Raw genomic sequence first — 24,721 nt, 5'->3', positions numbered from 1 at the left:
TATTGTTGGATTCCCATTATCCCTAACTATTGATCAAGCTGACTGGGGCTGATGGGAGTTAATCTAACCAGCTGTACTTTATTTTCATTTGTTTCATTTCATTTATTAAATTCCTTCACCTGAGGATCCCCGGGAGGTTACAATATAAAAGGGGGGCGGGATACATAACATAGTCACAAACAGAAACAATAACCCACCCACCCACCCCCGCCCCTAGATTTCATTAGCAGTATCTGGGAATTGCAATGGCTGTTTTGTGTGAGCCACCCTCAAATATAGGGCTGCAATCTTAGGTCTCGGATTGCACTGTTGCAGAAGCAGAATTTAAAAGATATTGCCCACTGAATTCACATTTCTGGGTCACCAGAAACAGAGGAAAGCCTCTCTCCTTCAGCCAATATTGTCTCTTTGAACCCGAGGTAGCCGTTATTTATTACAGTAGAGGAACCTAATCTTGGATCCTGCCCTAGCACCAAGATCCTAACTTGAGATCTTGAAATGATACTAGATGGATTCATTCTGCAGCTCCACTCCCCTGGCTTCTAACCAAGTAGGTCAAAGTTTTCTACATTCCTCATAACCCATATAACATGAGTGAGAGCCGTTCATATCCTTCGAAGTTCAAAGCGCCAAAATATATGAAATCTAAGTACCACAATGAAATTGGGTTGAACCTTGATGTAACTGGGCAGGAGACAGAGCAGACTTCCTTCTCATCGCAGTTCAAGTTCTGAAGCAGGGGGGGGGGGGTTTGAAACAGGGGCATTAGCAATCTTACTGCCTAGCAAATGAATGTCCTTGCCCATCGCTGTGGCATTTAGCAACTGAGCCTGGAAATAGTACATGATGGAGAAAGCAAGGGAAAAGTTTGCAGACCAGCAACCCAAGATTGATTTCTCCGCATCTGCATTATCAAGGGCATAAGCCTTTCGTGCAGCCAAGTCAAACAGCTTGTGCAGTCATTTGCAAATTTGATGTCTCTATCTATCATCTATCTATCTATCTATCTACCTATATCTATCATCTCCTGATCTAGCAGTTTATTTACGGCTTTGTAAAGAAGAAGTCATCCTTCCACTCCTTGAAGCGAGGCCTTGAGGTCCCTCTTCTTCAAACCAAGCTGGGCCTGGCATCCAAAAACATCTTCACAAAGTCACCCTGGATGAGTCACTAAGATCTGCTTTGATGATTCATTGGGGGCCTCCTGGGACAATGGCACAAGAGGCATCTCGGAGAGGCCTGGAAGGAGAGGGCTCCTTCCTACGTAGATACAAATCCCAGATTGCATCATCTGGAAAAACCACACGGAAGACAGCTCTCTGCACGCGGACTCTCAAGTAGGGAGCCACCCCCGAAAAAAAACGAAGGAAGGAAGTGAGCGAGCCCTGAGGTGACTGGATGCTGCTCCATCTTCATCACGCCTTGGGGCGGCCTGTGCGGGTGGGGTCTTCTCATGTGACTCACATGATAAATACCAGGGAGCAATTAGGCTGAGGCAGAGGACGCTCTCTGGCCCTCCCCACCGCCAGGAATATAAAGTGGAGAGGGTTGGCTTGGTGTGCATTCATTGAGCTCCGCACCCAGGAAAGCAGCAGAGCCCTCTCACAGTAAGTGCCCTCTCCTTGCTTCAGCGTTGGCTCCTTGCCTTAGGCATCCCTTGCATTCAGGTTCCTGCATCTCTCCGCAGCATCCAGCGGGAGGACCAGCCGCCTTTGCCTTCTTTTCATCTCGTCTAGGCTGAGATGCGCTGGCAAGGACGGGAAAGCCTGCATTCAATACACGCCCACCCCTCACTTTTCTCTCTGTGTGTGTCTCTGTCTCTTTGCTACAGCTTCTCAGAACTTTTCAGCAGCCGTAGGGCGAGAGGAGGGGACGACGGTCCGGGCTTTTCCTCGACGGCATCCTCTCCACCTCCTGCCGTCCCCACCAAGGGTTCCTCGGGCTGCTTCTCGACGTGGAGGAAAGCGGGCGGCTGCGGCGATGAAATTCCTGGCGGTTTTGACCGTGCTGTTCCTAGTCTCGGCTCAAGCCTTTGCGGAAGAGCTGGGAGACAACGAGGAGCTGAATTACTGGTCGGACTGGTCCGATGGCGACCAAAACAAGGTGAGCGAAAGATGCTTTTCAAGCCCCGACGGCTAAGTCCGATGGTGGCGCACGGGCGGTGGGGCGTTACAGGGATCGCCCTGGTTTTTGCTGTGGAGTTTGAACTGGTTCTAAAACCAGTCTGGGGAAAGTCCTGGACTTCACGGGTGCACAGCGGGGTGTGTGTGTGTGTGTGTGTGTGTGTGTGTGTTTATTAGACAGTGAGAGGAAGGCAAATCCAGAGGGTTGTTTCCCCCCCCCAAAAAAAACCCTCGTCTGTCCATGCAACTTGCCAACACATTTCTCCCCAGCAAAGGAATTCACAGCGTCGTCGGAGAAACTGCGGGCGGTTCTGTGGATGCCCGGTTAAAGATTAGAAGCAAAGGAGACTGAGAGAGAAAGATTTTTTTTCCATCGCTAGCTATACACAGAGTAGATCCCTTAAAAGTAACGGGCATGGCTCCCGTATGTACATTAATTTCAACGGATCTACTCTGAGTAGGGCTTCGTTGGACGCCACCCAGTGCACTTGCTTCTTATTTCTTCTTTCGTATTAAGGCTGCCGTCCTTTCCTTGCAAACGGCCAAGCCCCGACGAACGCAGGTGGCGTTTATGCATCGGATAGCGCCGCAAAACTGCAATCCGAGGCACGCTTAATCTGAGAGTAAATCCGAGCCAAGAGGGTGGGAGTTTACTTCGGATGAGAGTTTACTTCGGAGTTAAGCGTGTTTTAGATCCGGCTGGCTGCGCAGCCAGAGCTGAGAAAATGGGAAACTTTTATTCGTTTCGGACACCGAAGATGCAGTATGTCTTATAAGAACTCCGTCCTATGCCATCCTTTTGGAACTTAACTTCTGAGCGGATTGCACTGGGAAGCGGGGCGCAGGGGTCATTTGGAGTTTGATCCTTAAAAATTCCCATTTCTTCCCCGGCCAGACCCCACCAGAGATAACAAAGTTGAGAGGTTACTTCTTTGAGATTTGAACTTCCTTCCCCACGCCTCCCAAGACTGGTTACATTAGGGCAAAAACTCATGGGGCAAAAGTGTCACACAGGTTCCAGGTATAGAGGGATAGAAATAGAGAAAAATCAGCTCTAAAGTGCTCCTGTCCTGTGGAATAACATTTCTGCCAAGCTCCACAGGTGCCCACTATCTTTACCTTCTAGAAAGACGCATTTGCTCCAACAGCCTTTCCCAGCCAGATAGGTGGGTCTTTGCCTTTGGTGTCTATTTTGTATTGCATTACTTTTGTACTAAATGTATTGGTTGGTTGGTTGGTTGTGCGTTTGTGTTTCGCTGTTTTTTTGCTGCTTTTATTGTGCATCACCTTGGGGAGATTGCTTGGAAGGCAAAGAATAAATTATTATTGAGAATAATAACAACAGCTCTGCCAGGTAGTGTCTGAATATAGGGATAAGAATCTGTGGGTCTCCCAGGTGTTATTCAGTTTCCTTATCTGCAAGCCACCTGCATGCCAAGGTTTTAGAGTGCATTCCCCGCATTCAGGGTTGCCTGCAACAGCAGGATGTGGGAAAACGCAATATCTAGACCAGGGTAGAGAGAGGTTGCTGTACTCCAAATCCCACCATCCCCAATCATTTGTTTTCTGGCTGGGGCTGATGGGGGTTGGAGTCCCAACAGGATCTGTATGCCGGTAGCACAGTGCCCATAAAATGGAAAGATGCTTCGGAGCCCATGAAACATGTGTCCTGCTGCAACAGTTCCTGGTCTTGCTTCCAACTTTGCACCAGAAAATTTGAAGCAGGAGGCTTCTGGGCAGACATGCATCCATCAAATTATTTAAAGACTCCAAGGTCCTTTCCATCCTGTCAGGTCAATTCCATCCATGCCCTGCTCTGTTTCAGGGTGGAGTGGTGGTTTTCTCTTGCTGTCAATTTCCCCCTTCTTTTTTTCCAGTACTGGATACAACATCAGCCTTTGCGGCATCTTTAAGGGTGATGGGAGACAATGGCAAGGATGCTCCTCTATCTGCATACTGATGGGTAGCTATTCACTAACACATTAACACAAACAAAATAAAATAAAAAATTCCTTCCAGTAGCACCTTAGAGACCAAGGTGCTACTGCACACGAAAGCTCATACCAAGAACAAACTTAGTTGGTCTCTAAGGTGCTACTGGAAGGAATTTTTTTATTTTATTTTGTTTTGACTATGGCAGACCAACACAGCTACCTACCTGTAACTGAAACATTAACACAAACAACAGCAAAGTGCTCCTGAACTGTAATGCAAATCATAATGGGATGAGAAATAGGGAGTGATTGCAACTGGGAAGTGTACTGGGCACAGGATAAAAGAGGAAAATCTCAAGGGCAAGCTATATATTTCTTAATAAATACAATATGTAGGCTGAGCTGCAGCTATCAGTTTCTCTGAACTATGTTGTTCTACCTTGTCATACTGGGGTTCTTTGAAAACTTCCGTCGCAATGGATATCAGATTTTCAAATCTTTATTGGCGTGTATATACAGGATTCCAGTAGAGTCCAATACCATAAAACCTGCATCTAACACTTAAGTTAATGTTGGATAACATCCACAAATTCTCATTGTGTGTTGCAGAAACCTGGCTACTAACTCTATGTTCTGATTAAACATAAGGAAGGCTTATGCCACTCCCTACTAACAACCAACTAATTAATAAACTTAGATCCAATGGTCTGATAGCAGGGGCAGTGCAAAAGAACATGCACAACTGATTCTATTTGGTCTCTGTCCACAGTAACAATGGATATAGACAATAGGTGAATTGCAATGGGGTCTTAAGTTTGCTCTGCAGCGCTGCTCTCCAAAGGCATGTTTCTTAAGCAAATAATGTGAGATCGTGTGAGAGTTTGCTGGTCTCAAGACTTCCTCTGCAGTTTGCTCAAATAATACAGTTTTAGAATGTGAAATTGGGTGCATCCGTAGCTCCCAGGGTTCCTCACCCCTGCAAAATGCAATGAGGTGGGACTGAATGCCAGGGTTTGATTGATATTTGTTCCCCAATGGTTTAGAACAGGGAAATTGAATATCTTTTACCTCCCTACAATGGGGGGGGGGGTTTAGAAACCTAGCTCAGTTGGTAGAGCATGGGTTGTGGGTTCAAGCCCCATGCTGGGCAAAATATTCCTTTGTTGCAGGAGGTTGGACTAGATGACTCTCTTGGTCCCTTCCTTATAACTCTACAATTTTATGATTCTTTGTGACTTTCCAGGCATTGTTGTACTACAACTCTCATCATCTCAGAGCATTGGCCATGCTGGCTGGAGTTGGAGTGCAGCAACATCTGGAGAGCCAGAGATTCCTCACCCATGGCATAAGACCATCTTCTGCCAGTTGGTTAGGTTGCTTGGGCTTGACAGGGAAGATGGCACCAACACAGAAGTTAAGACTCAGAATCATACTTCAGTTTAGTGTCATACATGCTAGTCTTTCATTTTCATTAGAATCTGTCCTCTTGGTGATGGTTTTTTTTCCAGTGCTGATGAGGAAATGCTAGGGATTCTGCTACACCTTGAGTAAATTCCTACTAGTTTCAGGGCAGCAAAAGCACATCATTATTACATAGTCATCAAAAATAAAGATGACTAAAGATAAAGATAAAAAGTTGCAGGGGGGGAGTAAAAGGTCGTCTCCCAAAGATTTGGAGAGATGGAGCTTCTAGAGAAACATAGCATCTTGTCCATTTTCACAGGATCCTTAATCCTCAATGATCTTTTTTCCTAAACTAGCCAACACACATGCAAATGTTATCATATTTAAAGTGAGCTTACACACCAAGTGATTGCTGAAACAACAACCACAGACCAGACACAACAGCTTTCATATGGTTTCACAAAACCTTAAGTATGGAGCTCAATAGAATCAGCTGATAGACATCAAGTGACAGTTGACTGAGGGATGAGAAAACAAGCAATGTGCATGTATGGATCCGGCTTCATCCTGACCAAAAGCCACCTGGGTTGATTAGAAATGGTTGGGCAGCACAACTGAGCAGAAATGGATTGTTGTTAGGTCTTGCTCTGAACCACTAACAACACCTTGTGGTGTCTGAAGGCTTAAAGAAAATGCTTTAAGTTAATTTGAGGTAGTTCAGTAAGCAAGAGACATTCTACCTATTCCTTCGGTTCTCTCTCTCTCAACATCCGATTTTACAATTTGGTGGATGATCAAAACTGAGTCACACATGGAATTTGATACTAGCCGCAGCATTCAACTTTCTGAGAATCTTGAATTTTAAGAAATTCTCTGTCTAGTCTGGTTTGTTTGTTTGCTTATATCCCATTTCTCCCAAAGGACCACAGCCCACACTGACAGACAGGCAGGTTTTCAATATCTTTTATAACCACAGCAGTTAGTGGGTGCCCAAGGGTTGGACACATTTCCAGTGGCTGGAAGAAGAAAGCCTTTGTTGCTGTGCAGATTCTCTTTCCCTTCTCCATAAAAGAATTAACAAGTGTGACTTGCCACGAAGTGCTGCAGTGTGCTGTGTGTCAGGGCTGGCCCCCATCACCAGGCAGAGTGACGTGGCTGCCTGAAAAGCGGGAAGCAGTGGCAAGATGTTGGAAAACAGAGCTGCGCATCCCACACAGCTTGCCCAGTTGCCCCTCACCTGTCCTGCTGCTCTCAGGTGCGGTAGACGGTGCTGTCCCATTGTCAGTGCTGAAAAAGCTTCAGTCGCCAATACGTTTGCCTTTGGTAGATGGAAATGGAGGGGATGCTATTGTCTCATTTGCCTCGGGTAGCAAAACACCATGTGGATGAGCCCTGCGCTCACAGTTCTGGTCAGCCAGCCATGCCTCTCCCCCCCCCCCCACTATTCCATTCCATTCCCTCCCCTCTCCAACATTTGTTTGTTTTTCTGTTTGTTTCTCTCCCAACTCAGTCAGCGTACTGAGATGCTAATACTCAACCCACACGGGACTACTTTTGGAGTTTCCCATCATCTGAAAATCTTGGGGTTCCCCAGAGCCTGCTGTTGCCTCCCTCTTGTGCACGGGTGGTACTATGTTGGCCACATGAACAACAGCACTCTCCTCTGAACTTTGGGAATAGAGGGAGTCGTGCTAAAATAACCAAATTGTTTTAAATAAATTTAAAAAAAATAGCAACATTCGGAGCATGGTGACACAGGATGCTGTGTTGATGTTGATTTTATTTGTTTCTTTTTTTAAAAAAGTAAGTGTTTAATATAGGGCTAACCACTGCTTATGAGAAGTAACGCAAATATAAATTGCGGGTTGAGTGCTGCATGTGAGTCACAACTTAGTTCCAGCACTTGCTTTGAATTGATTGATTTGGGGAACATCTGGATTAATTATGAAAAGAAAGCTCCTCTGTACATGTCTAGAGTGCCTCTCCCAAAACCCTGAGCAGCAATATATTTTGGTTTCAGACTAGAAAACACGCTACGTCCATCACGCTCCTGCCTTTTAAAAATGAAAGACCCAGCAGGGATGGTTTTGTGCATATTTGGTGTGCAGTGGCAAGCCTTGCTGCATGTGAAGAACATAGGAAGCTGCCTGGTTTAGACTAGAGCATCTCAAAGGGATGTGCTTCAGTGTTTCTGCTCCTATCTCCAGAGCCATTTCCAGAAAGTAGTCATGGCAGACTTTGGTTCAATGCCATGGGAGTTGTTCTGTAGTCTCCCCCATGCTGTTTAACATCTACATGAAGCCTCTGGGAGCTGCCATCAGGAGATCTGGAGTGCATTGTCATCAATATACAGGTGGCACCCAGCATTATCTCTCTGCTCCAACTGAAGAGAGAGAGAGGCAGTTGAGGTGTTAGACCAATGCTTGCAGGCAGTGATGGGTCAGATATGGGCCAATAAACTGAAGCTGAATCCTGAAAAGACAGAGGTGTTACGTGTTATGAGTTCTGAGTCCTTTCATTTGGGAGGTGGCCTGCCCTGGAAGGGGCAAGTTTGCAGTTTGGGGGTTCTTCTGGATTCAACACTGTCACTGAAGGCTCAGGTAGCCTCGGCGCCTTTTTCCAGCTCTGGTTGGTTCGCCAGCTAGAGCCCCCTTTGGATAGAAATGACTAGACCGCTGGACTCCATGGTCTGGTAACTTCCAGACTGGATTATTGTAATGTGCTTTACATGGGGCTGCTCTTGAAAGATGACTCGGAAACTTCAATGGGTCCAAAATTCAGCAGCTGGATTACTGGCTGGAATACCCTTCAGATTCCACATAACCCTATTTTAAAAACAGTTGCACCAGTTGCCAGTTCGTTTTCAGGCCCAGTTCAAGGGGTCCACATTAACAGAGACAACTCAGGCCTCAAATACCTGTAAAATGGCGTCCTTCCCTGCAGACCCTCTCGGGTCCTAAAATCAGCAGAGGGAGCCCTCTTGGTGGTGGCCCCAGAGAGGAATTTGCTGCCAAGGAGTGTGGTGGAGTCTCCTTCTTTGGAGGTCTTTAAGCAGAGGCTTGACAGCCATCTGTCAGGCATGCTTTGATGGTGTTTCCTGCTTGGCAGGGGGTTGGACTGGATGGCCCTTGTGGTCTCTTCCAACTCTATGATTCTATGATTCTATGGCATTCTCTGTAGCTGCTCCTAAATTGTGAGACAGGCTCCCCCCAGACCTGCATCTGGAACCTTCCTTATACAGATTTTGGTGAACACTGAAGATGCACCTCTTTACCTCTGGGTTTTGACACTTGGGATGTATATTTTTGGGACCACTTTATTCCTGCATTTTAAAGTTAATTTAAGCTGTTTTTAATATTGTGTTTTGACTGCCCTGGGACCCTGAGGTGAAGGGCCTGTAATAAATAGTAATCATCATCGTCACAGTAATGTCTACAATGATTGACAGCAGCTTTCTGGTGTTACAGTTCCTAGCAACCCTTCACAAACTACAGGACCAGAATTCTTCAAAGGAAAGAACGTACTTTTAATGTGCTTTAATGTGCACAAATCTCGACTGCCAACAGCTTCCGTCCAGGAAACATGTCGCCTGTATGTTGGGCTCAGCTTTTGGCCCAGCATAACAAAACTCCCTAAATATAAAACAGTGATGGCTTTTATGTGTCCCGTGTGACAATGGATTGAGTTTAAATCCACACAACATGGGAATATGAAAGCTCCATTGCTTACCACACCCATTTAATTTCCCTTCCATGTCAACTCTCACATACATAAGCACATTTGCACCTGCCACAAACAGTGCCAGAAAGGTTCAAAAGCACACTCATGTGGACTTCCGGCGGCGACGCAATCGCCGGGTGGTCGAGGGCTGCTTCGGGTCCGAAGCGCCCGGTCCATCCCGGGGGTTAGGAGTCGCGCTACCGCAGCGCGCGGCTCCGGTTGGGGTGCGGGAAGAGCGTCCCGCACCCTGGGCTCCCCGGCTGCGCCCGCGGAGGCTCCGAACCCTTCCCTTGCCCCCCCTGTAAAGGGGGAGTGGGGGTGAAGGGACAACGGAGCCGGGCTTACGGGGACATGCCCCAACCGGGATGTAAATGCGGCCGCAAAGCCCGCGGTGAGCGTCTAAGTTCTACCTGTGAAGAATGGAGCTAAAGGAACCCGGTGGTCGTGAGTAAATAATCTTGGCAGAAATCGTGTTTTTGGAACGATCCGGGGGGAAGGAGAAAGGCAGCCTGCCTCCCTCCCTTCGAGCCTAAGAAATTAACCAATTTGAGGGATTGCTGCCACAGAACTGGTTACAAAGTATTTAAAATCGATACATGAGACTGGCAAACTTTTTTCTTGGGAAGCTAACTAGCGGAAAATATCTCCATATAAAGTTGCAGTGTTTGCGCTCCAGCTTAGGAAAATGGCGACGAACAAAGAGACAGGGGAAGAAATATGATACCCATTTCCTCCTCCTCTGCCAGTATGTTGGGTTTCGTCCTTGAACTGGTATTGAACTCTGGACTAACAGATGAACAAAGGCTCACTGCCCTGAATGTGGAATTACTTTATAGAAAAGTCAAAGTCTTGTGTGGGGGTCTGAAATGGAACCAACTGCCCACAGAGGAGGCTTACAAAACTTTTGACACTTTGGAAGAAAGTCTTGCCAAAGAGCTGAGAGGGTGGATGGAAAGATGGAAAGAAATGAGTGAGCTACTTCGGAGAAGAAATTCGCTCTTTGGGGGTGGCAGCCCCAAGGCGATGTCAAGATTTGTTATATCCAGTCCCCGAGGTGTGAGCTCGGGGGCCAGGGACAGAGAATTAAGGTATTTACAAGAAGAAAAGGAATGTTACAAAGAACCGGAGAAGCTGAGAGAGGAAGAGATGGATACCTCGGAGCTCGTGGCAAGGAGAGTTTTGGACTGTGCCCGGATCTGTGGACGTTTGGAGAGGGAAGCTGCAAGGAAGTTCAGTGCTGATGCCATCAGGAGAAGAATAATGGACAGAGGGGGTGTGGGGTGAAGCATTAAGTAAAATCTAAAGCAATCTGTTATGGTATTTTGAAATCGGAGGGTGAACACTGTCAACAATAGTTTGTTTTATTATTTGTTTGAACATGAAAGGAGATATTTCAAGTTTTTATGTTATAAGCAGCAGTTTAAAGGATAGAAGAGATAGATTTGATGAGGATGATTTGTGAGGATTTATGAGGATGTAGTATAAATAAAGTCAATTTAAGTGGTTAAAGTTTATAGATTAAGACGATTAAGATTAAGATGAAGATTAAGATGAATGTTTTACTTTATATATATAATTAAGATTAATTTTTTAAATGAAGAGGTTAAAAAGTAGATTGTGGATATAAACTCGAAGGTGAAAAGGCAGGGGAAGTCAACTGTCAAGATTGGAAAAAGAATTTTTTTTTTTTGAGATGTCTAATTAAGAAGAAAAATCATGGCAATTTTTGTATTAGATGTGTAATTGTATTTGTTTTGTATGTGTATAAATGTAGGTGTGGTTAAGGTTGTATGTTGTTATAAGTAAAAATGTCAATAAATTCTTATTAAAAAAAAAAAAAAAAGCACACTCATGTAAAAGCTCCTTAAGAGAACTGCTAGCACATCCCATAATGAATGCATCCCCATAGGGCCAAACCGCATCTGACTCACCTGATGTTCTAAAGCAAATTTAAAATGTGCTGCAAATTTAAAACAATGCAACAGCCGTGTGACGATGATGATAAGGATAAGGATGCTAATAGTTGGATATTTTCATGAGATTCTAAATTTAACTGAAACACTGGAACAGGCACCCCCAAACTGCGGCCCTCCAGATGTTTTGGCCTACAACTCCCATGATCCCTAGCTAACAGGACCAGTGGTCAGGGATGATGGGAATTGTAGTCCGAAACATCTGGAGGGCCGAAGTTTGGGGGTGCCTGCACTGGAGCATTGGAGGAAATTGCATCTTACACTTCCAAACACATACATTCCTCTGATCTAAATTGTCCACCCTTGTTCTTATGTTTACCTCTTCATGCCTGTTTTAAAATGCTAATCATGGATCTTCAGCATCAGGTGTAGTTTGCCCCTCATTTTTTGGTATTTTCTGACTTTGTATTTCCACTGCCCCCTAGTGGCCCCCTTGTGACAGAACATAGGGGTAACTTGATTCCAGATTGGATTTTGATTGGAGTTCTGTCTGGATTCTGCTTAGTTCATAATCTGACCTTAGAGGAAAAGACATTTTCCTTTGCGACAGGATCATCTCTCCCTGGAGACTTTGGGAAAAGTGAGGAAACTAAGGCACCATATGCTGAGTGATACTTAATACCTCCAGACCGAGGGGCTTCTGTGTTTTTTGTTCACCCAACATTGCGTTGTCAGTCTTGCACACTGAGTGCTCCACTAATGATACAATATTTCTGTTTCAGGAGGAGTTGCCTTTACCCTTTGAGAACTTCCTCCAGAGAATTGCCAGGCGACCCAGACCTCAGCAATTCTACGGCTTAATGGGCAAACGAGATTCTGGTGAGAACCCTTTTCCGATCTCACTCTTTCATGCAGCTCACTTGATTTGTACGCAAGACGATTTCAGCCAAAACTGTCGGCTGTTTTATCAAAATTGTTTAAACTTCCCTTTCTTTGGAATCAGTTTAAAATTTAAAAGCCACCGCAACTAACATTTATCGGTTGGACACAATGCGTTTAGCAAAACACCAAAACATTTACATCCCCGCCCTGAAAAGTCCCATGAAATTAAACCCCCCTGCTGCATGCAATCAAAGTATTTTCTAGTGCTGGGCTGAAGAATTTCACCCAGTGATTCTTCATCATTTGGAAATACGGGGTTAATCTTGGAGGAGGGAGGAAACTCCAAATAGCATTGGGGTCTCTGCAGTAGCAGGACCACCTCACCTCCTCTACTGGCAGAAGCTGGTGAAATAGACAGGGATGTCCAATGAAACCTAACTGCCTCTAAACCTAACCTAACCACCGAAACCTAACGGTTGCTACACAAGTTGAGGGTTAGGGCTGCAGCCTCACTGTGCATAATATCAGGGCAGGTCATGGTGAGGAACCTCAGACTCAGATGCTGAATGCAGCCCTCCAACTCTCTCAGGCCACACCCCCTCCCCCAGACCACACCCCCTTGCCAGGCCACACCCCTCACCAGCCCTGCTTCCCATCCTTCTTGAGAGTTTTTGCATGACTAAAATAGGTCTTTGAGCTCTGAGAATGCCTTTTGCTTGCCTGAATGGACAGAGAGGGGTACATACAAAGTATCTAACTGTATAAAGGTTAAATATGCATTTCTTCTCCTTCATTTTTTAAGAAACAAATTGTTATTGGTTTCTAAACAAATACAAGAACCGTTAAACACTTTTCCAGCAGTACATCTAATGGTGTATGTTCTATCCATTGACTCTAGACAGAAACTTACACATTCAATCTTCAAACATATTACTTAACGTGACCTCTCCACTGAGAATATTGAGCTGCTGGTATATAACAAGGTCTTGATTTTGATCATTAACATGGTTAAAGAAAGGGGCCCATGTTTCTTGGAAGGTGTCTCTGTTCGTTATGACTTTAATTGCCCTCCTGTTTCTGGTGAGACACTCAGACACTGCTGTATCCCAGATATTATTTCCCAGTATGTTCAGGAGTATTTCAGTCTGGTTCTTCCATTGTTGAGCTATCACTAACCAATATACATTTGTTCTTCCACCCACCCATGTCTCTGTCCCCCTCCACCACTTGCATGCAGCCTCTGGGGAGTTACCCAGAAGGAAAGTTGGCCCTCAGGTAAAAAGATCTCTTCCCACCTACCAATGCGCGCGCACACACACACACACACAGAGAGAGAGAGAGAAAGAGAGAGAGAGAGAGAGACGAGTAATTGCAACAATACCAGTGAATCTGCTAAATTACACTGCATATAAAACCAGTAGTTAACAAAATCCATTTCATTTTATTGCTATATTTTGCATCCGGAACATCCCTCACAGAGGGATTTCGTGGGGAAGATGGGGAATGTATACAGGCATGTTCTTTTTTTAAAGGAAGCTCGTGCAGGAAGAAATCCTGGCGTATTGTGCCTGTACTGAAAATCTTTTCGTGGCCATGAATTATTTGGAAAATAATCAGTGCATTAACTGCAATGTAACGCTACTGAGCTGGTGCTAAATGCTTTTGTTCTTTTCATGAAAACGACACAATAAAATGCCATCTCTACTACTTCAGCTAATTGTTTCTTTTTTTATTGTTTTCTAGGATACAGCCCTCTCTCCCATAAAAGTAAGTTAATGCTGGTTTTTCTGGAAATAATGCTGATTCCCTCCCCTACAATAATTTCCCAGTGTGCCGTTTCCGGCTGATTTCAATGCAACTGATATCCAGGACTGCAAGTTTACACCTGTTTCTTATTGCTTCCAAACCAGAAACAGGGAAATGCTGGTGTACATTCTGGGGCTTCACATGAACAAAAGCTGCTCTGTGGTTGTCTGTACTGGGGACTTCGTGTAATTGCAAACAATATAATTCACGAATAATTTTTGCCAACTGGAGGGAATCAGGTGATCACTGTGTGGCTCCAGTCTTACTCTTAAGTGGGAGTCAGCACCTCTCAACACAGTGGCACTTACTTCTAAGTAAACACACATAGGGTTGCTCTGAATTTCCATTGTGGCAACAGAAGTAAGTCCAAATGAGCCCAGTGGTGTTTACTCCCAAGTAAGAGGGTTGAGAGTCCAGCTTTGGTTCCCCTGAAGGCAACATGAACTCATACTAACTTTTGATTTCAATGGGTCTTAGCCATGACTATCTACTGTGGATAGGGGCACAAATGTGCCCCGGTGTGTCATTGGATCATGGCCACTTTGTGAAAGTAATAACAGTATCACTTATAGTCAGGGCTGCTTATAGTAGAGCTGCCATAAGTCCAGAATTTCCCAGACATAGCCAGGATTCATCTGTCAAAAATGGCTTTCATGCGGAATTTTTGAAAAGCGGCTAAAATATCCAATAAACCTGGGGGGAGGCAGCCCATAATGGAAGTGTTGATTTTTTTGTGATTTCTGTAAAAATAAAAAAGGGTAAAAAGGTAAAAACTTCATTCGGAGATTTTGCAAAATTAAAACAAAAAAAAACCCCTCAGCATCCTTGCCCCCCCCCAAGTGTTCGGATATTCACTTTGTGAAATCTGGCAACCCTAACTTATAGTTATGCACAAAGGTCATGCATAGCCCCCCCCCAGAGGCTGTTGGACTACAATTCCCAGCATCCTTGGCCACTGGCCATGCTGGCCGGGGCTGATGGGACTTGGAGTCCATCAACATCTGGGGGGCTACACACCCACCCAGCTTAGCTGTGCAGCTAGGGCAGGCATAGGCAAACTCGGCCCTCCAGATGTTTGGGGACTACAACTCCCATCATCCCTAGCTAACAGGACCAGTGCTCAGGGATGATGGGAATTGTAGTCCCAAAACATCTGGAGGGCCGAGTTTGCCTATGCTTGAGCTAGGGTGACCAGATGCAAAGGAAAGGGACAGGGCTCTAGCACCTTTAATAGTTATGTAGAAGAGGGGATTTTCCCAGATGTGGTTTGCATGACAAGGTACACCTGCTGAAGTTCAGACTTCTACGCACAACTATTTAAGGTTCAGGAGACCTGCTCATTTATGTACCTGACCACCCGACATACAGCATTACTGACATTATTTCACTAGCACTCAGAAAGTTGTGGCTTTAACTCTGGGAGCAGTAGCAAAACTTTAAATGTGCAAATCTACCCAGAGGTGAGAGTAAAACCAGGTCTCCTGACCTAGGTTCCTACTGTTGCTTTCTTCTTCTTCTTAAATCAATTTGGTTTAAGGTGCAATCCTAAACAGACTTACCTAGTAAAAGTCCCATTGAACGCAGTGAGACTAACTCCTGAGTAGGCTTGCATGGGATTGCATTGTGATGTGAACTTCATAGCCCAAGGTCTCAGGGTTTTTTTAGAGTTTGCAGACACGTACACAAAATAGTACATTATTACTTCTGGAGTGGGGGATGTCTTGTTCTCTCAACAGCTTGCAACCATAAATGATTGTAACAATTGTTAACACATTAATGCAAACTGCACCAATAGTGATTTCGGGTCAAACAGTACAACCTTGCATTTGTCTACTCAGAAGTAAGCCCCACTGTGGTCAATGGGACTTACTCCCAAGTAAGGGTTTATAGTATTACAGCCTAAATCTAATTGCAGCACTAGCTTGAACGCGTCATTCGATTTAGGATGTTCCATGTGATACATTATATATAAGCCAAGGCAACAAAAACTGCAGATTGCATTTTGTTAGAGGAAAAGCGTATCAACAGAGAGACATATTTTCCCCAAAACTGCCCAAAGGCATACAAATCCAGATGCTTTGATTTCAATAAGACCAATGCTAAGAGTTGTGGTTTTTTTTTGGGGGGGGTTGTATTTTGCCACAGATTAATAAGACTCCTAGCCATCTGGGCTGGTGGCTATATTAAATCACTAGGATTACCCGTTTGAATGACAATTAAAACTCTTCCAGCCAAAACTCATCTAGCTGTACTTAGTGGCTGCTTTCAAAATTATAGAGTGCTGAACAACGCTGTCTCAGCTTGGGAGACAAATCTTTTATATACGCAGATGTCTGGCTTCTGAAAGCTTTTCCATTTGTTTTGTCTTGATCAGTAGTTTTAACTAGACAAAACTCTCTCCAAAGGGGAATTTATAGCTGCGACTCGGTTTGGGGGAATTAAAGAATGGGGAAGTCTTTGGTCAAGTTAGCCTATTGCAGCTCTCTCCCTTCTGTAAGCAGTGGAGCCCAGGTGAGCCTTTGCAATGTATGTTTCCTTTGGGAGGAAAAAGAAATAGAGACTTCTGGTGAGTAGATGCCAGAGCTTAGATCTAATCCAGCATCATTCTTCTAAAGCTTAGAAAGGAAGAAGGGGGCAGTGGCATGAAAGAAACGCAAAGGAAAAACAGATAACTTGAAAGAAACAAAGCCATAGCTGGAAAGCAGAAGGGACAGGAGAGGATACAGGGGACACCAGGGAGAGTGTGTGGAGCAGGGAGTGAAGGATTCTGCCAGCATCTTCTACTCTGGGCTGAGAAAGTTGTCTGTGATGCACCTTGATTGCACATTTCTAGTAACCGGTCCTTTCTATAGCACTTCTCAGTGCACAGCCGGTGTAATGTACCTGCCGCCCTCCAGAAGTTACTTAACTACGACTCTCAATATTCTTGCAAAAGTGTCTTGCAGGTCAAGATAGTTTAGTCAGTAGAGCATGAGACTCTTGATCTTAGGGTGATGGGTTCGAGCCCAATGTTAGGCAAAAAGATTCCTGCATTGCAGGAGGTTGGACTAGATGGCCCTTGTGGTCCATTCCAACTCAACAGATTCTATTATTTATCCTTGCAACAATTCAATAAGAACAGCTACACTGAGGGTCAAAATTTGGCCAAGGCCCTGCAGTAAGTTTTGCAGTAAGCCCTGGTGCAAAGTCAAACTCAGTGCTCCGACCAATTAGTGTGACTCTCTAAAATTCGCTTTCCCTACACACACCAAAGGATGTTAGCCTCGTCTTTTAAAAAGTATTTTTGCAAGGCAACATTTTCTAACAGAACTTAGTAAATGCACTCTAAAATGTGTCATCACCCCCCCTATTTGAGCTCATTGGACTGGGACTCTTGGCTACGAAAACCAAGGAACTGTAACTGAAGCTAAGCCCCAAGAAACCTCAAGGTATTTTAAAAGAAAGAATTAAGCCATGATGCTTCCCAGCACATGTTCCATCATTAAAGACAGCTCAAGAACAACTGTGGGTTTCAACCGAGGTTGGTAGCTCAGTGACCACTGTTTAACTGCTAATCCAAACCCATATTAAATGAATAAACATTGGCAATTATTTGAGCAGGACTCAGAAGTATAATAGATGAGGGGTACGTCTGTCTTTTCTTACAATAAGACCTAGTGAGGTGTCATATTTAATCATTTGCAGACAGAGAGAGGGAGAGAGAGAGAGAGAGAGAGAGAGAGAGAGAGAGAGAGAGAGAGATGGATGTATTTCAAATGTGCTTAAACACCCCCAAATATATTTTTCAGGACATAAAACAGATTCATTTGTTGGACTCATGGGCAAAAGATCTTTAGATTCTGGTATGTATAAACTACAGTGAAGCCTGCAAGCACAACCTCTCTTACCTACTATTTAAATAGTAATAATAATAAGTATGTTCATAACATATCCATCTTCACATAGGAAGTTGCCTCCCGCCATTGGCTCATCTTGCATACTGGTCCACTCTCTGATGGTCAACAGGTCTCCAAGGCTGTTGACATGAGCCTTTCCCAGCCCTGCCTAGAGAGGCTGAAGGAAATCGAACATGGAACCTGAGACTTTGTGCATGCCAAGCCTGAGCTCTGCCATTGAGTTTCAGTGCCTTGTCAAGCAGCACTTGGCTGAAGTAACAACCAGTTGCATATTTTTGGGTGGCAAAACTGCTTCGTGGAGGGGAAAGGCACCATGCCATATCTCTCCAGTCAAACCTATCTTCACATTAAGCTGTCATTCTGTTGCTGCTAGTTTATCAAGGCTTCATTTACCCACTGAAAATGTGATGTCTGCTAGTGGGTCCACGAGACATGTAATTACATGTACTGAATAACAGGAAAAAAAGAGACCGTGGTTGGTTTAAATGTGTTCTAGACTATTGAAAGATTTTAAAGGAACACCCTCTGCTATTTTCTTAAGTGGAGTAGGAAACCAAACTGCCTAACGTGTTTAGCAATTATTTAAGCTTGTGTTGCAAACTATTTTTCCGAAATTCCAATTGCCGGTTGCTTTATTTCCAACCCAGCAGAGTTCATCACTGCAATATTATGTTGGTACTCTGTTTAGTTTTACAAATTGCTATGAATCATGAGCAATTGAGTGCAGGGTTTATCTCTGGGTAGAGTAGCCATTAGATACTAAGGCACTTGCAAGCACCAATTGACAGATTCAAGCTTGAGTTGAGATTCTGTTCCTATTGTGATCGGAAAATACAAGAAGTGCAAATAACCATGTTTTTTAAAAATATCTTATTATTTCAGAATTGTTGTAATGTATAGAATAGTTTACAGCTAGTTGCCTAAAGTGAACATGAACAATAGATATACATCACCACACTTGGAAACTGAAATATTCTAGCCTGGAAGATTAAGTTCCGATTTCAATCATCTCAGTATTCATTGTTCTTCTCTTCTATTCCGGTGTCACCCACAGAGCCTGAGTGGCTGAAGACAATGAAATATATAGATCGGATTGCAGAAATGAAAGAAGGACAATGTCTTTCATTGCCTAGAGATATATACCAGAATTTTATGTCCCCCAAAAAACCCTCTGATTGCATTTTGGTGTGCTGCAGAAAAACAAACCAAAAAATGGGAAGTGGTTTCTTTCTAAAGAGACATTTCCCACACTTTAGTTCACTAATCAAATGTTGACGCTAAAGTAGTACTGACATACCCTGTAATTTATTCACATCAAAGCGGTCCTTTTAAATTCAGTGAGGCTGCTTCAAAGTGTCCGAGCAAGATTGTGACCTAGCTCCAAATTCACTGTGCAACACCAGAGCTCTGGGATTAGTCACCTACTGGAAATTATGTAACAGTAACCTGAAATTAAGAGAGGCTTTCAAAGTTTCATTTCTGAAAGATATTGTATAGACATTAGAGGTGGCACCAGGGTTTCAGGCAGACGGACAGCTTTTGAGATATTTTGAGCTGTAAGAGAGTCAAGCAAGCCATTGCCTCTCTGTTTCCCAACTGGGAATACCGGTATATGGTTTGTATAAACTGCTGAGCATCCTCAATCCTTATTAGGTTTTTTGTGTGAGGAACAGGTAGCCTCATTTTGTTTTGCTCTTTTTTAAAAAAAAGGTTTTGTACATCTGCCTTCCTTGGGGTTCACACAAGTATGTTGATACCTCGCTTTCACTTCTCCAGCGTCCAGTCCTGTTGACACTAAGCCACCTGAGTCTGCTGTTATAGGGAATGACAGCACTGTACAAACATTAGCCATCACATAATATCATTTTCTTTAGGTGTCTCTTCCTTTGTTAAATAAGCTCTCATTGAAAGGCTCTGCCTCTCGGAGAACTGAACCAAGTCTATGGGGACTAGGCCTGTTCCAGACCAAGTGTCCCTATTTTCCAGGGACAGTCCCTGATTTAGAGAAGCCGTTTCTAATTTGATCCCGGGATGTCTCACTTTTCCTTAGCATCCCTATTTTCATTGGAGAAATGTTGGAGGGTGTGGTAGGATGTCCCTATTTTCATCGAAGAAATGTTGGAGGGGAGTTATCTGACCCATGAGCCACCTGAAGGCAGCCCTGTATAGGGAAGTTTTTCAAATGTTTAGTATTTTATTATGTTTTATATATAGGCTGGAAGCTGCCCAGAGTAGTTAGGGCAGCCAAATCAGATAGGCAGGGTATATATAGTAAAATTATTATTATGGAATGGGATGTCCCCGTTTTCATCAGAGAAAAAATGGAGGGTATGCTGTTCTAACTAAGGGGAAGGGCAGATAGAAACTCTGAATGCTTGTGTGGAGCTACTTTAAACTGAGTTACTGTGGGTCCATTTCATGCAGCAATGTCTTCCCTGACTGTAAGTATCCAGGTTTTCAGACAGACGTCATTCCTATTGCCTGCTATGTGATCCTTTATAAATGGAGATGCACAGGATTGAACCAGGCATGCAAGTCAACTACTCTGTCAGTAAGCTATGATCCCATGAACCTCTGAGCAGGCATTAATCTGGACTGAGGTCTTGGCCTATTGTTCAGCGAACTTGGTGACATTCTGCTGCTTCCTTATGCATTTAGGATTTCGGGACTTCTTTTTAGAGTAGATGACTGGTAGAATCCATCAAGCAGCCAGGCTGATACCGAGTTAGGAACATTTCTTGTACAGGAAGGGGTTGTTCACAAGTCTTTGGGACGGTCAAAGTTCTGGAAGTGATTTTTGCTACTAATATGTGGTGCCCTTCCCTTTTCACAGGCAGCTAAGATAATTTTTCAGCCTCTCTCGCCTCCTCAGTCTAGCCCCTCTGAGGCACCAGGGGAATGTACACACTGTCACACTGCCTCTTATGCCACCAGTTCTCCAAGTCTTTCAGCCAGCCAGACCGCCTAGGCTTTGTGAGTCAGAGGCACACTCCAGGCTTCAGGCCTGCCCTGAATATTGCCAGCTGACCCAACTGCATGGAGATCATCAGCTGATGTCACAAGCAAATGAAGACTCAACCTGCCACACTTGAAAGATCAATTTCTTACATATGTGGAATGAGTATTATGCAGCACCTGTAGCAGTGCCAGTTCTGCAAATCGGAGCGGTCACATAAAGTATAGAAAGCACTTCATTTGCTACGCCCCCTCTAATTCCAACCTCTTAACATAATGAAGAGCGAGTTTAAACTAGAGTCATCTTTTACTACAACTACTTCCAGTTCTGTATTTCTAATCCGCCACAAGTGTGGATTAGAACAGTCCCACTTGAAAAACCACTTTATCTCCAACTGCAAGAGCACATGGGCGATTCAACTAAACCTTGACTGTACAGGCCCCGATGGAGCCCTGGTTCTTATCTTGCAGCAATTGTTGAAGGCTGGAAAATTCATGTTTAAGGGAAAGTGTGCCACTGTGGACCTTTCGCTGCTTCCTTGGTTCGACTGACATTCTAAAAATCCACTCCATAACAGTGAAAGACAAAGAGAAGGGGCGGAGAGAGCAGAGCAGTTACCTTCCACATTTAGCCTGTTGCTTGCTGTTTTTTCCTCATTCTCCTTATTGGTTTATGTGAATTTTCACAGCAGCTGATGATATGAAAAGCCGTCGTGAAGGGGTCTTAGCTGCCCTTCCAACACCATAGGCAAGACCACCTCGCCTCTGAAGCAGGGTGAGGCAGCCGCCTTGGGCAACAGACCTGGGTGGGGCAGCAGATCCACCTGCTGCCACCTCTGCTGCCCTCTCCTTCCCCACCATCACCACCTCCTGCTCTCATCCCAATGCTTCTCTCCACTTTCCCCTTTCATTCCAGTGCTGGTTTTCCCTCCTCCCTCTCATCTCAACTAGCAGCAGAGGTGCCATTTTGTGGTTCACCTCAGGTGCCAAAATACCTTGGGCTGGCCCTGACCGTAGGGTATTTATTGCAATGTTTCAGCGTTCTTTGCTATCAGAATTGAGTGGCATCTCATTTGACATCTAAGTCAACCAGTAAATGAGCAACTGTAGCCACAGATGAACAATTAAACACCCCGTGGCATCCCAGCCGCAAACCAATGCTGGTTACTGTGCCACAGGGCATTTCTTAAATAAATGAGTCAGTGATGTTAGTTATTATGTGTCTAAGGATGGGGAAGAAATTTGCATTTAAAGACAAACCTACCTAATTCACGAAAGGGAGAAATTCACATTTTTATGAGGACTACTTAAAAAATCACAAACAGATATGGAAATCTGGAGAACTGAAGTTAAGATGGGGGGGGTGAGAAATTGAGAGATTTGCCCATCCCAAGTTAACTGCTTTCTTTCTGCTACTTTCCCTAGTCTCTCTTATCTTTCCTCCTCAACATCCTGCACCAACAGCTCTTCGGAGGACTTCCACTTTCTTTCTTCACCATTCCGAGCTCCTCTTCTTTCCCAGCTTGTGCTCTAAAACCACTAGGAGCAGAAGACGGGGGTGAGGACCCTGTAGGACCTTCGAGATGCTGTTGGATTCCAATTTCCATCAGCCTTAGTCAGCATGGCCAATAGTTAGGGATCATGGGAGTTGGAGGCCGACAGCATCTGGGGGCCACAGTTGGTATAGTAACCATGACTGATTTGTAGGGAAATTAATGCACTGGCAAAGGCACACACTTCAGTTGGGATGCACAAACGCAACTTGAGACCTACAGAGGAGAGATCAGACATGTGGGAAATGCAAAGCACAGTACATTTCACACATAGAAACCAAAACTATACTGGAAGGAAGGGCACTCTTGGCTGCAAAACACCTGGTCGCAACAGCCATGTGCACAGCTTTTTCCTGGTCTCAATCAACTGCCAGTGAGATTTAGGGCCCGGGAGGATGTCATAAATTTGGATGCTCTACCATATTAAAAGTTAACAAGAATCTGCACAGAAAATAAACACGTGACAGACTCCTGCTTTCTGTCCTGACAAGCTAGGGAATGTGCAGGAACATTTAACTTGTGGGAACATTCATTTGATCCTCCCACACCTGTAATCTGAAGTGGCTTAGCCCAGCAACAGGTAAATGAGACGAGGCTACCTACTGGGTGTTTTATTTAGCAGCTGAGCATGAGCAACCCTCATCCGTAAAGATCTGTGCCAGTCCAAAAGTTATTGTAGCAAATGCTATCAGCACTACTGTGGAGGGAAGGGATGAAAGGAAAGGCAGAAAGGCAATGCAAAAGCTTTCTCTAATTTTACTTTTTGGTACTTTTGGGCACTATCTACAAAGGATGGGTCCCACCCAGCACTTGCCTCTCTGGGTGCTAAGCTACTAAGACAATCCTGATTTCGACAGGAGTTGGCCTCCCCAAAGTTCCATACACTCAAAGAACCACAGAGGTAGAAGGTCCTATAGACTTAACTCCATACTCAGAATTGACAAGGCAGGATCTTGCGACTACAGTGTTCCTGACCAATGACCGCCTAGCCTGTGCTTCAATACCTCCATCAAAGGAGAGCCCACCCTTTCTCTTGTCAAACAGATTCTCCTTATGTTCCTTTGTTCTCTTCTCCAGGGTAAACATATGCAGCTCTTTCAACCATTTCTCATAAGGCTATCCTGGTCACCCTACTCTGGATATACTCCAGTTTGACATAGGAAGCAGCCTCATACAGAGTCAGGCTATGGATCCATCAGTAATGTCCACACTGAGCAGCAGTGGCTTTGCCAGTCCTACCTGGAAGATGCTAGGGACTGAACCGGGGACCTTCTGCATGCAAATCAGATGTTCTGCTATGGACCCACAGTCCTTCTCCATCCTTCTTTGATGTCAATGGCTTCCTTGACATGTGGTACCCGAACTGGGCCTGGAAGTCTAAATGCAGGCTATAGTGGAATAAGCTTATGCTTCTAGACCAATTTACCATGATTCATACAATGTCCGATAGCCGAACGGCATTCAAATTAACATGCCATGCTTTGTTGTCGTTTTGTTTCCCTCCCAGGATCTTCTGAATGGAATGCAGCACAGATGTACGAAAGGAGACGTAAATGAAACTTCCCTGTCCGTTATATGTTGAGATTTGTTTGTTTAAATGGCCAAGTTAGTGTAATATAGAAGAACCATTGTAAGGAATTATTTATTTAAGACTGGTCTTTCTTTCTTTTTTTAAACATTGTAAATTTAATTTAAAAAAAAACAACAACACAGTTTATTTCCCCCCACCCCTTCCTATTGTGGCATTGATACATAAAGTAAACTGGTATGCGAAAGATGGATTCGACTATGGCAACTCCGTACGGAATAAAGAAATCCATGGTGTTTCACAACAAAGCACATTATTTAATATGTTCTGTGAAAGAGATGTTCACCAAATGTTTAAAAAAAGTAGTAAAGAAATAATAATAATAAACTTTTGTTAATTTATAGCAATTGTATCAGCTTCACTACCAACGCCAACTTGTTCTGGTGTCTAGTGCCTCAATTTGTATTCATAGCCAAAGTTGGGGGGGGGGATGTACTGTAATTTCTGTAGCTAAAATATATTTGTATCATTGCAGCATGTTTTTTTTGTTTCATGCACACACATATATTTTAAAAAGAGAGAGCTTTAAATGTGAATCTAGAAGTCTTCGTTTCGTTACCTGGATTTTACAGCAGCTAACACTTTAAATAAAAGAAAAATCTACCCTGGAGATTTTGCAACTTGCAGGCAATGATGTAATTATTTCAAACAGAAAGGCAATGGATGTAAAAACACAAACACACAAAGCAGAGTGGGTGTGCAGGCAGGATGGAGATGGACAAATTAGGTATTAGGTGTGTTTTCTACCTTCTCTTGACTCTAATCCAAGTCTGGGGTGGGGGAACTTAGAACCCTACAGGGGTTGTTGGACTCCAGTTCCCATGATCCCTGACCATTGACTTTGCTTGCTGGCATAGGAGTTGGAGTCCAAAAATATCTGGAGGGCCGCAGGTTCCACATCCCTGATCCAAGTAGCTAATAGCACTATCCTACACAGGTAGGATCCC

The 24,721-nt window shown here is 44.2% G+C and overlaps 1 protein-coding gene across 2 annotated transcripts; it reads left to right on the top strand.

Annotated features, from left to right (window-relative positions):
• Positions 1–1,486: 1,486 nt before the first annotated feature.
• Positions 1,487–23,873, top strand: TAC1 (tachykinin precursor 1). 2 transcript variants are annotated; one of them, XM_033165960.1, is made up of 6 exons: positions 1,487–1,607; positions 1,832–2,103; positions 11,877–11,973; positions 13,720–13,743; positions 17,571–17,624; positions 23,694–23,873. In XM_033165960.1, exons 2-6 carry the CDS (start codon positions 1,981–1,983, stop codon positions 23,741–23,743), a joined length of 348 nt encoding a protein of 115 aa, XP_033021851.1. In that variant the 5' UTR covers positions 1,487–1,607; positions 1,832–1,980; the 3' UTR covers positions 23,744–23,873. The 2 variants fall into 2 exon arrangements, with proteins under 2 accessions (XP_033021851.1, XP_033021852.1); XM_033165961.1 differs by lacking the exon at positions 17,571–17,624 and having other exon boundaries at positions 1,496–1,607.
• The last annotated feature ends 848 nt before the right edge of the window (positions 23,874–24,721 follow it).

This window comes from Lacerta agilis, chromosome 12 (genome assembly GCF_009819535.1).
Source record: "Lacerta agilis isolate rLacAgi1 chromosome 12, rLacAgi1.pri, whole genome shotgun sequence".
NCBI classification, from domain to species: Eukaryota; Metazoa; Chordata; class Lepidosauria; order Squamata; family Lacertidae; genus Lacerta; species Lacerta agilis.
Note: the sequence above shows the minus strand (reverse complement) of the source record. Positions and strands in the feature narration are given on the sequence as shown.

Excerpts from the sequence above, each read along its gene's own strand:
- TAC1 (XM_033165960.1), top strand. The coding sequence starts at position 1,981 with ATGAAATTCCTGGCGGTTTTGACCGTGCTGTTCCTAGTCTCGGCTCAA. Across the intron at positions 11,974-13,719 it reads AATGGGCAAACGAGATTCTG|GATACAGCCCTCTCTCCCAT; the intron begins GTGAGAACCCTT and ends ATTGTTTTCTAG. Across the intron at positions 13,744-17,570 it reads CAGCCCTCTCTCCCATAAAA|GACATAAAACAGATTCATTT; the intron begins GTAAGTTAATGC and ends TATATTTTTCAG.